At 42.1% G+C, this 17849-nt stretch overlaps 3 protein-coding genes and 1 non-coding gene across 6 annotated transcripts in view; all 4 read right to left on the bottom strand.

The window, feature by feature from the left end:
* Window positions 1–1662: 1662 nt before the first annotated feature.
* LOC126385390 (golgin subfamily A member 7-like) lies at window positions 1663–4460 on the bottom strand. 3 transcript variants are annotated; one of them, XM_050037029.1, is made up of 6 exons: window positions 4308–4460; window positions 3674–3796; window positions 3432–3584; window positions 3244–3345; window positions 2857–2915; window positions 1663–2521 (listed from the first exon to the last, which is right to left on the bottom strand). In XM_050037029.1, exons 1-5 carry the CDS (start codon window positions 4314–4316, stop codon window positions 2868–2870), a joined length of 435 nt encoding a protein of 144 aa, XP_049892986.1. In that variant the 5' UTR covers window positions 4317–4460; the 3' UTR covers window positions 1663–2521; window positions 2857–2867. The 3 variants fall into 3 exon arrangements, with proteins under 3 accessions (XP_049892986.1, XP_049892985.1, XP_049892988.1); XM_050037028.1 differs by having other exon boundaries at window positions 1663–2915; XM_050037031.1 differs by lacking the exon at window positions 4308–4460 and adding an exon at window positions 4159–4212 and having other exon boundaries at window positions 1663–2915.
* Window positions 4461–5185: 725 nt separating this feature from the next.
* On the bottom strand, window positions 5186–7749 carry rplp0 (ribosomal protein, large, P0). The gene is made up of 8 exons (XM_050037027.1): window positions 7700–7749; window positions 7294–7401; window positions 7003–7178; window positions 6669–6756; window positions 6134–6280; window positions 5804–5989; window positions 5542–5682; window positions 5186–5405 (listed from the first exon to the last, which is right to left on the bottom strand). Exons 2-8 carry the CDS (start codon window positions 7345–7347, stop codon window positions 5244–5246), a joined length of 954 nt encoding a protein of 317 aa, XP_049892984.1. The 5' UTR covers window positions 7348–7401; window positions 7700–7749; the 3' UTR covers window positions 5186–5243.
* On the bottom strand, window positions 6391–6520 carry LOC126386865 (small nucleolar RNA SNORA63). Its single transcript, XR_007569558.1, has one exon. It is a non-coding gene; the product is annotated as a small nucleolar RNA SNORA63 (small nucleolar RNA).
* A 3306-nt stretch (window positions 7750–11055) lies between the features above and the next one.
* The window catches only part of LOC126385387 (paxillin-like), a 36082-nt gene continuing 29288 nt past the window's right edge, over window positions 11056–17849 (bottom strand). The window contains exons 7-11 of the mRNA XM_050037025.1: window positions 16417–16575; window positions 15592–15765; window positions 13537–13618; window positions 13267–13415; window positions 11056–13176 (exon numbers count right to left, since the gene is read on the bottom strand). Coding sequence (XP_049892982.1) covers window positions 12910–13176; window positions 13267–13415; window positions 13537–13618; window positions 15592–15765; window positions 16417–16575 — 831 coding nt within the window. The 3' untranslated portion in view covers window positions 11056–12909. The remainder of the gene's footprint in view (window positions 13177–13266; window positions 13416–13536; window positions 13619–15591; window positions 15766–16416; window positions 16576–17849) is intronic.

Here is a 17849-nt window from a genome sequence, read left to right as displayed (position 1 = left end):
TACGCACTCGGGCTACATCGTGATAAACATTGGTTTGTGGATGTTTAGGGTGAGGCTTGACCAAATGAATCAGGGCAAGTCCTGCTCAGTACACGTGTACGATAAATGGGATTAGATAAAATCATGTGACTTTGCAGTAGGACTGCAACGATTAGTCGACTAATTGGTGACTAATCGACTATTTTAGTAGCGGACTAATCGGTTTGTGAACTAAAACCCTTTGGCTTGAGTATGAAACAAGACATTAGATGACATAATTTTGGGGTTTGGGAGAGACAGACCGACATGTTTCAACATTTTAACACATTTTTCGATAAAATGATTAGTCGACTAATGGAAGAAATAATAGACAGATTAGTCGACAATGAAAATAATCGTTAGTTGCAGCCATACTTTGCAGTATTTGTGGTCCAAGGGATTATCCTGCCCTATTATGAATATGACACACCAAATAAATGGCATTTAAAGATGACAGACTGCAATTAATAATATTTAATATGTATGGGCTGGGAGTCTGCATGTTCTCCCCGTGTCAGCGTGGGTTCTCTCCAGGCACTCCGGCTCCCTCCCACAGTCCAAAGACATGCAGATTGGGGACTAGGTTAATTGGTGACTCTAAATTGTCCGTAGGTGTGAATGTGAGCGTNCCGCAGTAAAGATCTTCCTCCATTGTTCAGTAATGAAGCTGGACCCTCAGACACAAAGTAAGAGAGTGTTTCTACTGTAAACTGACCTGAAGATGATTCTGTTTTTATTATTATCTGATAATCTACACCACGGGGACTAGGTTAATTGGTGACTCTAAATTGTCCGTAGGTGTGAATATGAGCGTGAATGGTTGTTTGTCTCTATGTGTCAGCCCTGCGATAGTCTGGCGACCTGTCCAGGGTGTACCCTGCCTCTCGCCTGATGTAGCTGGGATAGGCTCCAGCCCCCCCGCGACCCTCAAGAGGATGAAGCGGTTAGAAGATGAATGAATGAATGAATGTATGGGCTGATGTTAAATGAAGCCAAAACTAAATGATGATATGAATTTTGATGCAGGTAAGTCTTGCTGCCAAAAGTGGAGTGCATTGGTTGTCTTTTGTTTACCACATTGCACACTGGCCACACAGATATAGTATAACTAGTATAACTAGAGGGTGGCAGCAAACATCTTGACATAATGTTAATGGCCGCCGGCACTTCTGGTGACATGAGCCATACTTCACATGAAGCTGCCACAGGAAGTGGCTTTAATAATGTTATTGATTGCGTTTGGAATGCGCTTGACGTAGCAAGACGGGAACTGGCATCACAGAAGAATGAAGATAACGTGCTGACAGCCACAAGAAACACATTTCAGCGGCGAAGAAGAGCAATTATTTTGAAATAGGCTCCTTGTATGCCCCCATATCCGCCTCCTTATTAACATTTTGTTGACTACTAGTAGTACTAGTACTATTGGTAAAGGTTTTCAAAATTGCCACTAGTAGTACTCGTAGCACTAGTAGTACTAGTTGCATTTTTATTTAAAACTTCACTAGTCATCTAGCGAATCCATATATTGTCTAAAATACAAGCTAAACCAAGCAAAAAACACAATTAGAATCTATGTGGTAATACTTATTCAAATCAAATACCAGTTTTAGAACTAAAGTCAAACACCAACAGCTATACATATTTCAGGAAAATGATATTTATTGAGATAAAACAGAACAATATTTGTAAGAAAAGTACAACAGTTGTATCAAACACCAACAATAGCAATCATCTGTGGAGTTGAGGGTGTTTAAGGTTTCTGTGGTGTTTGGTGATGCTGAAAAAGGAGCTAACATTCACACAATCACATTGTGGTTGTGTGGATCTTATGAGAAACATGTAATGGAGCATGATTAGGAGAGAGACAGAGATGGACATTTCTCAAAATCTACTGGGTCAGGCTGTTACTTTGTGATGGATTAATTAACAGTAAACATGCTCCATCTTCAGTCACAGAAAAAAATACAGTGCAGAACTTTCAATGTGCATGTTTCACATGAAATGAACCCCTCCACAAAAAGTCAGAGTCATGCACAGATAAGAAAACAATTGCCTCAACAAAGGCTATAACCATCATGTCAATACTCTGGAGCACTGCCCATACCAGATTACTGTTTACAGACTGTGCCAATAACTTCATCCCTACCTATTTCCTATAACAGTTCTCGGTGATTAGACATTTTTGACTTTATATCATTTGCAAAAACACACAAGTCAAATCACTTATTTTTTACCATGATCAAAAAGTTGCATATAACACAATGGCACTCTTCACAAAGACTGGTCTGGATCAACTAGGATGTGATTTGTACATCATCGTATGTATAAAAAAAAACCATGAAAACACATTTACAAACATACAGACATAGGCAGACAGTAGAATACTTATAAATAACAGAGAAACCGATCAGATCAAAATTATATACATCCATTCAGGTGTAGCAGACATGTTTATATGTGCTGCCAGACAGATGGAGAGTATCTGGTCAGAGCCATCGGCCTTTACGGAGAGGCAGAAAGAAAAGAGAATATTCTGTTAGGGATTAAGAATAGCTAAATGGTATAGAAAAGGGAGATTTCAAGGTTTGGGTTTATTTCATGTTTTGGTTAGATGGTAGTAAATATCCAGCTAACTGATCACTTGTTATAAAATAATGAAATTAAAAGTGGTCAGTTCAGTTTGACTGCAACTAAAAAAACAAGCCCTGTAGCTGATGTTTTGGGAAAACCCTTAAGTTATCTTAAGTTAAATGCAAAAACGTCAAATTGGGGATCCTAATTTTCTTTCCAGTGGACACGACTCTTCGTTACAATGACATCAGAAGGACTTCATACCCCAAGGTTCTTTATCTTCCAGATCCAATACTTCTGTCTTCAAAGATGGTAATTTCAACCTAGAAGACAAGTTAGGGAAAATACACAATGCTACATGCACATCGTCTCATATAAATAACAGTAAGTGTTCTTTCCTTAGCATAAACAACCATCTATGTTTAATGTAGTAACTTCTAGAGCGAAGGATCGTATTTTTAAGGCTGAGAAGCACTAGTTTGTTTAGAAAAGGTGTGTAAAATTAGGTGCACATCAAAGAATAACCTGGCCAGGTGTAGATGGAAATATTTATAGATGAGACAGGCAACATCGCCAAATCCTACCAGTAAGCCGATTGTTAATCAGTATAACTTCAGTACTTTTCTACCCAGCTGTTCAGGTGAAGGATACAACTCTGAGGCCTCTCTCTATGGGGTCAGTCAACAGCAACCCCCTGGGAGCATATATCTTCTCATTCTGGTCCTTAATGTACCTCGCAATCTTCTTTAACACCTAAACACAGAGAGACAGCAGCGCACAGATTTAAGATATACATCAACATCTAAACCTGTCAAACCCACCAGAGACGAAAATATTACCTTTTCATAGTGCGTCTCCATACAGAGGAATATTGTATAGGCAGTTAGACACGCCAGGCAGCCCTCCAAATAAGACTTCCCTCCTAGTTTCTCTGCCTCTGCATACAGGTTGTTCAGAGTCTGGATGGTTTCCTCAAACTGCTGCTTATCAAGCTGAAACCACACAAGCAGTTTAGATATTATACACAATCTATTAACATTCATTCAACACTCATATTCATACATGTAAATCCTGGATATACCCTTGACTCAAGTTCAGGGGGGAACTTGGTCTGAAACTTGGAGATGGTTCCTGAGCTGTAGTCTCTCTGGACAAACACCTTGGAGGAGACAGCTGGCTGCTGGAGGTCCTGTAAGCTGTGGGTCTGGACAGAGAATCAAAATGTATGTCGTTCGTGAAGAACAGGTATCTGGGGTTGGAACAATAGCACCTACTGTGAAGCTAGCTACTCTGAAAACTCTGAGGAAAAACAAGACTCATACTAATATCTGGCCGATTTTAAAGACTTCGCTACACAGGCTAACATTATTATCAAGCTAACAGCTACATAACAGCTAATGTCTGTGTTTATATCACTAAACCGGTGACAATACTAACATTACCTGTGTGATGCTGGAAATTATGAAACAATACTACGATGTGTAACTTAATAGAATAAGATATTAAATCTACGAATCGCTTATGTTATGGGGGTAACGTTAGCTAGCTAATATCACGTTAGCTTACGTTTGCTGACCCATCAACGCCGCTGGGAAGTATGGCAATTTTAGCCTTTATCATTATCCAAATCAATAAATCATCCTTAACTTGTTAAATAACTACGTATTAAATTACATGTCAATCTTTAAAATGAATAACCCCCCCCCAAATCTTACCTCAGCCATGGTGGACGACTCCCCGGAGGCTGCGGCGCATCCGATCTTAGCTAACTGCACAAGCCCAGTACGACTTCCGGTCCATTGTTTTCAGAATAAAATAGGCTTTTGCACAAAGGCAGCGATGGTTTAAGTGTAATAATACATTATGTTTCTATTAAATATGTTTCTTTGTCTTTGTAACAGGTGCCCTCACTTGAATAGTTTGAAACTACACGTGGTTTAAGGATACCATGTAATTCTACCTAAACACTTTGACGAGCCACCAACATTTAAAGCCATTTAGTAAACTCAGTGACAAATAATGGCAGTCGCTCAGCCCGGCCACAGATAAGTTTCTTATTGACTATTAACTATACAGGGTAGTATTAATGACAGCTCAATGCCAGTCAAAATTAGTACTCCTTAATCTTTAAACCAAAACGATCTGTCTCACTTATTCACTTTTGGTGTGACTGCTGACAGTACTTCCCTTTACTTTCTAGTTATGTATTCGGCTTTGCTCAGTTGTTGTAGAAAAACATTAGCCTCCACTTTATAGTGAAGACATACCTTTAGATTCACTTTTATTTTGAAGTATGACACGCCCAAACGGAAGTCTCGGGCTTCGTCACACATTCTCCCATTAAGACAATGTTTACGCAATATCCAACACTACTTCCCATGGTGGACTGTATCAAAAAGTGAAGATTCTCTTAACTTTGGATCCCGTTTAGAGCATCCTTACATATTTAACCCTCTACAAATCAGAACTACTTCACTCCTTTATAGTCTCCATCCAATGTGCATCAGTTATGACCATAAGGTATAGCACACAATGGTAGTTTCACCATACAGCCTTTCAAAAATGGGGAAAAAAAGAAAAAAGATAAGGCGGGTGGAGATGAGAAACTTTATTGAATCATGGTTTTATTCGACTGTTAGTTTATTGGTCGTTTAGTCGCCATCGAACAGACCGAAGCCAATATCGTCATCCGATTCCTCAGACTCCTCCTTAACCTCCTCTTTAGCAGCTGGAGCAGCAGCAGTCTCAGCAGCAGCAGCTACAGGTGCTGCGGCAGCAGCAAAAGCAGATGGATCAGCCAGGAACTCCTTGACCTGCAAGACAAAGTACAAAGTTAGTATTCCATTTATACCTAGTCGTTTCCTTGTCATGCAAAACAAATTAAATGATGATTAAACACTGAGGCCTGCATGTAAATTAATGTGACAAGTACTGGTTTAATGTGCATACCTTGTCTGCCAGGGGGAAGGAGTAGTCAGTCTCCACAGCTACAGCCAGGACTCTCTTGTAGCCATTGATGATGGAGTGGGGGACAGAGGCCAATGTGGGGTAGCCAATCTCCAGACACACGCTAGCGATGTTCCTCACACCCTAAATAAATCACAAGTTTTATATAGTGATCAAATTGCATGTACAGATATTTCAAACAAACATGACTCCCAGTGATCTCAATTTAGTTGTAAGGACTGCCTTCACACAAACAGCATCTCACCTCCAGGAATCTGGCTTGCAGAGCAGCCTCTGTGATGTCGAGCACCTCAGGGCTGTAAACACTGCCATTATCATACACTTGCTGGATGATAAGTCCGTAGGAGAAGGGTGAGATGTTCAGCATGTTAAGCAGTGTGGCCTCGCTGGCACCAACCTTATCGCCGGTTTTGATCAGACCGACGTCACTCTGGGGACAGAAATACTAGTTAGTTACTTGTGCAAACAATTTGATGTACATTGGTTTCATAGCTATCCAGCATGGGGCACCCCAAACTGATTGTCAATTAGACAGTGAAACCCCACACCCCAGTATAACAGTTTTCAAACTCACCAAGATTTCAATGGTTCCCCTAGAGATCTTGGTGGTGATACCCAGAGCCTGGAAGAAAGAGGTCTTCTCAGGACCCAGACCAGTGTTCTGGGCTGGCACAGTCACATCGCAAGGGGCAATGGCTCCAGCACGGGCAGCTGCAGGCACCTGGGTCATTAGAGTGCGTTAGTTTAGTATAATACTTTGCAAGAGCTCCATTTGAGTCGAGGGCAGGTTTAAACATAGTTAAGGAGAGTTTTGATTCAGTTTTTGAATCAATGTCTGAAACCTTACGTGCCTGGCAGCCAAGGGATGCTGACTGACAGGTATAGCGAGGAAACAGGATGCTGTTTGCAGGGGGAACGACAAAGCAGCACTGCACGAGCTGCACTGTAACTTATCCTGCATCTCAAGAGGGTCTATGAATACTGGTGTTACGTGTACAAAACTAAATTCCTCCTATAGTGTTACTGACTACAGCTGCACTTGACTTTACCTTCAAGAGTCATTTGCTAGCACTGATGTTTGAGTAAAATGTTTAAGGTCTCGTTCATACCTTGTTGGCCAGCAGCATGTCCCTGACCTCAGCCAGATCCTCCTTGGTGAAGACAAAGCCCACATTTCCTTTAATGTGAGGCAGGAGCCTATCAAATCATAAAACCACCTGTTAGATATGTCAGCAGGCGGTCATTTCTACAAAGAGGAAAAGTTGTAAAGTGTCTGAAACCTTGCGTCCCTGGTTGTCGGGGGAAGTAGACAGACAGGGATAGCTGGAAACAGGTTATTGTTTGCAGGGGGAACGACAAAGCAGTACCACACAAGCTGCATTGTAACTTATCCTGCTACATGACAACTGAAGACAGCAAATGTAGAGGCCACATTAAACTCACTTCTCCAGGGCAGGATTGTTCTCCAGGTGGCCACGAATGGCTTTGCGCATCATGGTGTTTTTACCCATCAGCACCACAGCCTTGCCACGCAGAGACAGACGGATGGTCTGCATCTGCTTGGAGCCCACATTGTCTGCACCCACGATGAAGCATTTTGGAAAGTCATCCAGGAGTTGCTATAAATAGAATAAATATGAATTATAAATACTTAAATGTTTACAGCTATGAAACGTATATAAACAGATTAGATAGTGTGTTAATATAAACTTACGTAAGCCAAGTCCTACTTACGATGATTTTCATAAAATAGTTGGACTTCCACGTGGCCCTGTCTTCCCTGGGCATCTTTGCAGTGCTTCCAAGGACCGCTTAACAGCTGGTTTAAAGACAAGGTAGTACCTGCAACAAAAGAATTAAAACATTAATGGATGTACTTAAAAAAACAAACACACAAACCATAGTCTGCGTAGTACCCTTTCACATGTGGTCGACAGCTAACGTAACGTTAGCCGGCTATTAGCAAGCTAACAGGCCGCGCTAGCTTACGTCTAGCCGCCGCAATGTAACAGGCAGGACACAAAACATTTCAAGGTGCTTTAAGTGTTTGTTTCGTAAATCCCAAAACTCAGATTGGTATAATTTGACGGAATATTCACTTTTTGAATGGTATTCAGAGAGGGCAAGAGAAAATCCTTACCGTTCACGATAGGGTCGCGTGAAAGAAAGAGGAAGAGGAAGGGCGCGTGAAGGATATATATGCCGAGCAAGTGACCAATCACTAGAGAGTTATGGGCGGCAGCTACACAGCTATTGGATGGCTGCTTGTCAATCATTTCTGTTGCCAAGCTCTCGCTATAAGGAAGTCCAAAACTACAACCGACAGTCACAGTTCACTGAGGAAATCCGGTGACAACTTGTAACAACAAGTGTGGTCTAAATAATAACGTTTCTGCCTTTCAGTCAAGACTAATGTTTACGGCAGCTCGTACTGATATAGCCTGTTAGCCAGCTAGCTAACACAGCAGAGCAAAACGATGGCAGAGCCAGCTCTACAGCTTCCGTCAGAGGTCTGGAACCACGTTTTCGGGTATCTGTCAGTTGCAGACAAGTTTAGCATCCGGGCATCCTGCAAGTATTTCAAAAAACTTGTCGACCACGGATCTCTTTGGAAAGACTGGTCAGTAGTCCTGTGTTTCCCAAAAGGCTCTTACAACAGTCAGTTCTGGGCCACTCTTCGCCGCAGGAAAGTCAGCAGTGTGGTGGTGAGGAGCACCAGCGCCAAAGACTGGAAACAGCTTGCTCTGTCCCTTCCTGCTCTCAGCACAGTAGTGATGGACCAAAGCTCCCAAGCGAGCCTCGACTGCTTAAAGGACTTTCCAAATCTAAAGCGTCTGGCTATTAGAAACAGTCCCACTTCACTTTTGCTGGATGCTTCCACAGTGAACCAACCCCAGCAACTGACTCACCTCAGCATGTGTGATGTTAGGTTTCCCACCACAGCAATGGACAGCTTCATCGCTGTCATCTCCCAGTTTAAAAACCTTACATCTCTGGTCTGTCATGGGATAAGAATCTCTGAAGAAACAATTTGGATGGTTCACTCCATACTCACCTGCCTGCCTAAGCTGAAGCATCTCTCATTGTCCATGTTGCAGAGAATGTGCGCCTGTCACAGACTTTACCGACCTAACCGATGTCCCAAGTTAGGAGGAGTTGCTGCTTCTGCAGCAGTCTTGTCCAGTTTGGAACTGATCGACTGCATGGAACGTTCATTACCGGGAGATGCAATGAGGCTGATGCCTGATCTGAAGAGTCTTGCTGTTTTTTACAGATATTCACGTGAAGGACTGTCACCATCTTATGACCCTCACCTGAAAACATGGCTGAGTGACCTCCCTCAACTGTCAACCCTGGCCATCTCTAAGGGCCCGTCTGTTGGGAGTTATGTCACCGCCATTCCAGCCACAGTGACCAGTCTCACACTGTGTGTTGCGGGACTGTCCTCAGAGGACATGGCAGCCGTAGCAGTGCAGGTACCAGATCTCCTGCACCTTCACATAGACCCCTGGCCGTCACATTTGGGAGCTCACACAGCTCAAATCCCACAACTTTTTCCAAAGCTCAGAAGTCTCAAACTTCGCCATGAACATGTACCAGAGAGCGATTTCGTACACCTTCACCAGCTGCGGGACCTGGAATACTTGGAGATTCTGGACAGACGACCACACCTGTCTGAGCTCACTGGCAAGCTCCAGGCTCTCACACAGCACAGACTTCAGGTCACAACCTCTCCTCGCAGGATTGATGTGATATCTTGTGCTTGTCACATGAATTGAATCGCTGTGTTTTCGCAGGCCAGTTGCATTGTTGTCATATTGCTGTTTGACCAGTGAAAAACCTGCTGGGATCAAATTAATGTCTGGGGTTTTGACCTTCAGAATAATTTTTTGAACATGCATTTATTTCAAATGTATCTACAAACTTAAAATTCACATGGTGCTCACTGAGCGTTAGTCCATTTGCTTGATTGAGGCATCTGTAGTGCCTTGACCTACTCCCCACTGTTCAACTAAATCAGTGGCTCCCAAGCTGGGGTTCTACCCCTATCAAGGGGTTACAAAATAAATGTTAGGGGTCATGAGATAATTAAAAGGTCAGGAACTAAGAAATAACATGTTTCCTCAACACAAAATGATGGTATCTTTTCTCTCACTTAAGGTGAGCATCCCTTTATTTTAAGGAGTCATAAACCAAAAAATTGAGAATCAGTACAAATGCTCTAATTCAACTGTCATGCAAAGCACACCTTATAACATGTTTTGACAGACATTTCTGATTTTGTACCTCTTTGCCAAACAGACTGCTTGTGCAGGGCTGGCATTTCTGTTCTTATACATCATGCTTTGGTAACATGTTCATTTCACTGATAGCTAAAATCAATGTTTGTAAACTATTTTCTAAAATTTTACAATTAAAAAAAAAAAAAAAAAAAAAAAGCACTGATTTTATTACACATACTGTGTTTTAATTTTTTTTGGAAATTCCTGTATGCTTAAAGGAATACTTCACCCATAAAATGACAGCTTTTATGTAAATCAATCATGCATTGTTACCTTAAATATGTTATTACATGCCTCCATGGAAAACAACGAACATAGCAAAACTATATAAAACATCTGTTCACAAACTGTCACACAACTTGTGCAGTATAATCCAAGTCTCACTTATCCAGTTGTATGCTCAGTACTTTCTTAATTAAGTTTTCGTAACAGTAACACAACATGAATAACTGATAAACAACTGGTCATTTTGTGGGTGAAGTGTTTCTTTAAGATCTGGTTTAATGTGAAACACTGAAACGTAAAAGGTATGATCGAAAAGAGAAATCACCAAACATTGCCTGAAATAAAGTACTTATTTTATTTGCAGCAGTTATAATCAGTCAGTAATCAGGACCCACATAGGCTTACACCCCACCCACACAGAGCCAGTCAAATCTGTGGCTCATGACAAAACTCAAATGGTAAAAGATCACATGAATGTCTCCATTTACAAAGCAAAGTTCACTTAATCTCATTATAACAGTAAAAGGCTTTGTTTTTTTTCATGAATTCTTTGACAGAAGCAAAAACTATAAGGCAATATACTGTAAGCAGATAAATACATATGGGGCAAAATTAACTCATAATTCCTGTTCATTTCCCCCTGCTACTTCCTGTCAATCTGAATCAGCTACAAGTGTACACTATACTGTACTGCTGAATGACTCAGTACAGACTGTTTCTCCTTGGCTTGTCTATTAATTACAGTGTAAACGTTCGGGTGTTTGGAGTTAAGATGCACCACAGCAGACGAAGCCTCTCCCAGAGTTCAGCCCATAAAGAGTCAAATCACAGGAAAGGTTGAAAACTCCACAGTGTATAAGACCTTATTGCATTGACACATTTGGCACATGAGCAAACATCTTAAAGTAAAAACAGTCTGAATGTGGACACACACATTGTGATCAAAATTAAAGACAAGCAATATCGCCATCGCCCCCCCCCCCCCCCCCCCCCCCAAAAAAGAACACTCATTGTCTCATATATGCGGCAAAACAGCGCTACATGTAAAATAAAGATGAGTCATTACATAAGGTTTGCTAGAGGCTTGGCCCTGTACTCTGATTCCTGACCAGTTCAAACTAACATCCAGCTTCTGTCAGTGAGCCAAGCGCTGTCATCAACCCAGACAGCAGGATCATAGTTCATGACTCATAATAAAAAGGTAATAAGGGCTGCGTTTCCTTGGAAGTGTGACACACTGGAATCAAAGCTGGTATGTGTCGTGTGTGTGAGAACAGGGTAAACTATTGTTAGCCTACATGCCAATAGAGCCAGCTCTTTGCATATCAGTGTGAGCCCAAACAGCTCAAAAATATATATATGTATATTTTCATCAAAACGGTGGCAAAACACAGTTCTGTCACAAAGTCGAGCATATTACAGGTATACAAATTTAGATTCTGATTGTAACAGCGACTGGCAGCGAGTGCTGATAAAACTCCACGTAAAAGAAAGCATGCTTCTCATCCAAATGCACAACCATGTTTTAAATCTTGAACCAGCCTTATTAATAGATTTAATACAGTGATACAGTCACAACAGTAGCAATAGTAAAATATGGAGAAAAAAAAGTTGAACTGAAGCATTGTTTATTCTGAATCAAATTCGTCTGAATATATTCTGTGTGGGTACATACAGCAGGAAAATCTCCACTTTTCAAAGTGGGGTAAAGACAATCAGCTCTGTTTTGGCTTGTTTTACATTGCACCACAAGTTCAACACTAATAACTGTAGTACAATATTATTCTTATTGACCTACTTTTCATCATCATCAGTTGCAACTGTTTGATTTTATTTGAGCATTTATGTAAATGACACAACACACACTTTGCGGTAGGAAAGTAAAAACAAAGTTGCTACAGGGAAAAAAGTCCATGTGTTGATGTGTATGTTTGATGTCACTCCCAATGGGAAATAATCAACCTACAAGAGCACAAATGTGAGTGTAATGTACGCTAAAACTGAGAAAACACCCGGGTTCATTTTCATAGTAAAACAGTAGAAAAATAAGGACTAATATCTCGCCGACACCTTTAAATGCACCTTAAGACGGTCTCATCAAGAGATCTGGTGTTGGAGTGTGCAAAGAGTTTGAACTGGTATTCTAAAGATGTGAAGAAGAAGACGGAGGAGTTCAGTGTGTGTGTGTGTGTGTGTGTGTGTGTGTGTGTGCATGTACATACGGAGTGTTTTCATGGTTATATTTTAAAATGGCACCTCAATAGTTTCCAAAGCTAGAAAAATACATTTTGTTTCATAGATTATTCCAACACTCATTGGCTTAACACTAAACACTCAACATATTCCAAACCTGCTCAACTCTCCATGGTCCATGCAATCAAGCAGCTGTCTCCTAACTGCATAAAACCACCATAGGGTGCAAAGTCTTGCCCTGCAATGGGGGGAGTAAATCATTTACAAATCAGGGCTCTGGGGAAGTGTTAATTCGACACCCATTTGCTCATATATGTACACACGCATGAGGGGGAAATAAGCGTAGTTTCTTTGCTGCACACAGGAATAAAACTCTAAATAAAAATCTCTTTGGGCTTTGTTAAAAATGTCTTTAGCAAAAGTGTGAAACGCCAAGCCTGAGAGGTTGGACAGCAGGGAAGTCCCTTCAGTGTCAGGGGTCAATAGTGAGAGACGTTTCTCACCTTAAGGATGTGATCCACCAACGCCCTCATTCTCAAAAAACACTTCACTGACTCATTCATGCTAGACACGTGAGTGCACACACACGTGCATTCAGACATAAATGTGTAGATGCATGTACACACACATTTATATACAAACACACAGTCTAACTGAAGAGTTTAATGAAGCAGCCTTGGCAGTAGGGCTTGTCGTTCTGCTCCTTGAAGGTGCCCTTGTTGAGCTGCTTGAGGCAGAAAGCGCACACGAAATGCTCTGGGTGGAACTTCTTGCCCATGGCTGTGATGCAGCGGCCGGTGATGGGCTTCTGGCAGCCGGAACACAGCGAGCCGCGCCGCTCGTGGTAGTGCGACTCACAGTACGGCTGGCCATCGTGGTCAAAGAAGCTGCCGTTTATGAATGGGGTGAAGCACTCCTGGAAAATCAGAAGAGAAGGGGTAGAATTCATGATGATGGGTTGACACAAAAATGGCCAATTTCTTTTTAGGTATGTCAAGTGACTCACCCTGCAGACAAAGCATTCAGGGTGCCAGAGTGAGTTGAGAGCGGAGATGTAGTTCTCCAGGATGGCACGAGCACAGCCACCACATTTAGGGGCAAACATGTCAAAGTAGTCCTTTCTGCAGAACGCCTTTCCATCCTTCTCATGGAAACCTAGAGGGCAGCAAAGACACACAGTGACTCTCTCCTCGATCTTGTTTTGATAATGAAAATGCAGCACTGCTCTTTGTCTACACAAGCCACGTGCTGTTAGTTATTGATGATCTTTTGGTACCTTCTGGTCCGAAAAAGGCTCCACACTGGGCACAGAAGAAGTGCTCTGGATGCCAAGTCTTGTCCAAAGCAGTCACTACTCTCTGTGAAACAAAGGAGAACCAAATGGTCAGTCATTCAATTTCTGCAGAGGGGTGTGACACACAAACAGCTGGGGAAAACGGTGGTTCCTCATGTTTCTCTACAAGAGAGTGAGCATACAGTACAAGCATGTCTGTCATTGTGGGGGGGAAACCAATACATCAGTAAGTCAGAGGCCAGGAGAGGGCAGACACGGTCCACAGAGGCAGTGTGGGAGGTGCTGGAATGCTCTGACTGTTACCTCATGTTTTCCAGGCCTGATAGCATTTCTCAACAGCTTCAGCTGGAAGCACATTCATACTGTCCATGTAACACAAGATTTTAAAACATCCACAGCTGCTGAGTTTCTGCAGCAGGGCAAGAATTACTCATTATTAACTACATGTCGGAGAACAAGCGATTCTTGGCTTTGCCACCAGGGGATGCAGTGTTGAAAAAGCAGGGTGGGAGGGCTATGTTCAACATTCATTATCTGGACAGATAGATGCAGAGCACCTTAACTGAAAAGGCTACAACAGGGTACAAAAACACTGCATGTAAATGGGCCACTACGTTAAATGAAACTAGTGGTTGTGTGCCTCCACCAAACAGTCAGGTTGCAGTTACAGTTCACATTTGTGTCTGTCCAGACTCATGTAGCCATTAGAGTTGACACCCAAGATTAGCGTAACCAAAATCAGTAACCGAACACGTCTCCCCCTCTGTTTCTGAATTATGATGTTGAATAATGGCCATTATTTTCATATGAATCCTTGAGTCATGGCCAACATGTTTTGTGAGGTCACAGAGACCTTGGCCACCAAAATCTTATCAGTTCATTGTTGAGTCTGAGTGGACGTTTGTGCCAAATTTAAGGAAATTCCCTCAAGGCGTTCTTGAGATATCGTGTTTACAAGAATGGGATAGAGGTTAGGACAAACTACAAAACAAAATAAATGTCTCCAGCCACGGCTATCGCCAGCCCGCAGGCATAAAAAAAAAAATCTGGTCCAAAACCATAAAACTATTGAGCAATTCACTTTTTTCCTTTACTTATTAATTAGAATTCCGGTGGCTCCTTCAGGCAACGAAATACTACCTGAAACTACTAGATATCATCTTAGATTTTGGATACTGTAATATCCAAAGGGTTGTCTCTTCCTGGTTTTAAAGGCTGCATTACAGTAAAGAGATGTAATTTTCTGAACTTACCAGACTGCTCTAGCTTTTCTATTATTTGCCTTTACTCACTTTGTCATTGTATCCAAATTACTGATGATTATTTATCAAAAATCTTGTGTAAATATTTTGTGAACACGCCAATGGTCAATCCTACAGTTTCATTGCAATATCGAGATATTTGGTCAAAAATATTGTGATATTTAATTTATTCCACATCACCCAGCCCTGTCTGCAACCTAAGTAAAAACCCAAGTTCACAAATGGCTTACTAAACACAGAAGGAAGAAGAGAAATAAAGGAGCAGTGAATTAGAAAACCTTGGAAGTAACTCATGTTGGCCTTTCCCCAGGTTAATGTCCACTGTCTACTTCCCTCCCAGAACCTCTGGCACTGTGTATGCGGCTGTGTGTATTTGAGGGTGTGTATGTGTGTGTAAGAACAAAGGCTAAAAACATCTGAAAAAAGTGTGTCATCATGAGGAGTGCTGACAAGACAGAGAGAGAGAGAGGAGTGTAGCATGTAGTGAGAAAGACAGTCTATGTGCACAAAGCAACTACAACGCCCCTTACCTCTACTGCCTCTAGGATTGAGAGTGTGTGCGTGCGTGTGTGTGTGTGTGTGTGTGTGTGTGTCTGTCTGTCTGTCTAATCAACTCTCAATGTCTGCTTGAGAAATAAAGGCAATTTCCGACAGGCAGTGATTTTTCCAGTAAGGCCTTAATCCATTAAGTTATGAATAAATAAATATCATTATCCCCCCATCCGCGCTGTACAGTGTGTGTGTGTGTGTGTGTGTTAATGTATGCATTACTAACATCCAATATGGGTCCATTACAGTAGTGGCATCGCGGCGAGAACAGGTTGTGGTAGTCTTTCTCACAGTAAGGCTGCCCCTCGCGCTCAAAGAAGTTCCTGGAGCCTATCTCCTCCTGGCAGTGGGTGCACACAAAGTGCTCCGGGTGCCATGTTCTGCCCATGGCAGTCACCACCTGGTGTGGGGAGGCACAGTGCATTAAATTGAGATGAGCTTCTGAGGGGAAAGACCTGGCGCATCAGAGAAAATCACTGCAGCCTTGCATGCAAGAAGCAAAGGGGATATGCAGTCAGCAGCAGATGCACATCACAGAGCTCAATATTTTAAAAAGAAAACAGTTATACATTCCAAATATTCCCAGAACATTTCAGTAGGATCACGACTCACAGAAAACATTTGTGTTTCTTTAAACAGAAGTTTCAAAGTAAGTAAGTTAGTAAATGCAATAAAACACAGAATAAAAGCTTCATATTTTATATTGCTCCACTTATTCGTTGCCAATTAAATAAGAGCTGAATTATTGATAGATTGACTGGCTTGGACCTCAAGCAATCAGCACAGTCTGAGATATGTGGAATATGAGCCAACACTGCACAACCAATCCAACTCGGGCAAATGCATCTGGGTTTGCAATCTTACTTTCCCCACATCTCAACAAAATCAAAGCTATGGTGATGTTTTATAAGCCTATTATGTTTCACTTGGTAATTAATGTCTTTAAAACACAGAAATTATGACTGCATATGTAACTAAAAGCATGCAAGTTTGAATTCAGTATGTGCACTAACTGATGTCTCCACTGTGCATAATTCAGTGTTTTTATCACCTGTCCAACTATGGGTTTCTTGCAGGCTCCGCAGACACCTTTAGCCACCGTCTGGACACCGAGTCTGTTGAGGTCGGATTGCAAGCTTCCCAGCATGTTGTCCAGCTTGTTGGCTGGTTTGGGGGGACCGGTGGGAGATGTCTTCCCCTGGGACTGGATCTGATGGAGAGGAACCAAACTGGCTTCATTATACTATTCACATAATTTTGGACGATCATTTTTTGGACTTACCTCCTTGTCATATTTTGTAAACAATATGTAATATAATTCTTTAATGTAACCGCCTTACAATAGTCCCACTCAGGATTGATGGTGGTGCGATGAGTAAACAATCTAGATGGTGGTTAACTATCTCCTCCTTCCCACAGACAGAGAGAAAATACCAAGACAAGCCATGGACATACCAACCAGGATATAATATGTTCTTATCAACCCCAATGCATGTTTGTAGGCTTTGATTATGACTCTCCAGTATCACTTTTGTGTGTGTGAATGTGTCTGGCTACTGAAATGTAAGCAAACACAAACCTTCTCAGATGGTGTCGTTATTGGAGCTTTATGACTCTTGCATACCACTGAGAGAGAAAATAGCGTCTCTGCTCCATGTATTCTCTCACACACAAATAAAATAGCCAGTCATCTCACTGAGCCTTCGACGTGTGCAATTATACTGTAGCACTCGTTTCAACCTTCTGCTCTACAAGTCTTCACCAAATCATTCCAGTAAAGACACTATGGGTTCTAAAAGAGGGGATGGTACCTCAACATGCTGCTATCTAACCCAGTGGGACCTGTTGACGGAAGTCCTGTGGAACATGCTATAATTGTGGTGGTAACTGTGCTGTCATGTGGCAGATTAGGTTTCAGTTGCACTGCGAGCCGACCATTCCTGCGCATGGCAGGACAGTTAGTGTAACGAGAACATGAGGGGGTTACACTCCTCTTGCCTCTAAGCTCTTAAACTCTGCGCTCCACTCTGAACAAACAGCCCATGGCGCCGTCAGATGTCAGAATTAGAAAAGTGGCTCAGTCTCTCCAGCCTGAATGTCAGCAACCCTTATAACCTGGACTGGCTGGATTTCAGACAAAGCTTTAGAGGAGGCTACCGTTTGCAACTTGGCAGGATGGACACCAGTGGTTGACAACAGAGCCAAAGGACAAAGAAATTATACAGCTCACGTAAATACAGAGGTGCAACTGCTTGGATTTGAACCAAATAACCCACAAACAGGCTCAAGTAAAAGTTTAGAGGGAGGTCAAAGAAGAGAAAGATGAAGAAAGGTGATCCGTGCCTGCATTGGTGGGAAGATAGGGTCATACTCGGTCTGACAACCCACTGATACAAAGACCTTGGGAGGCGGAGGTGGCGTGACAGGCTTGGGAGGGGGGCTAGGTGATGGAGGGGGCTGGACAGGGGGAGGCGTAGGCTCACT

The sequence above is a fragment of the Epinephelus moara genome, chromosome 24 (assembly GCF_006386435.1).
Source record: "Epinephelus moara isolate mb chromosome 24, YSFRI_EMoa_1.0, whole genome shotgun sequence".
NCBI lineage: Eukaryota > Metazoa > Chordata > Actinopteri > Perciformes > Serranidae > Epinephelus > Epinephelus moara.
The sequence above is the reverse complement of the archived record's forward strand: the minus strand, read 5'-3'. Positions and strand labels throughout refer to the sequence as shown.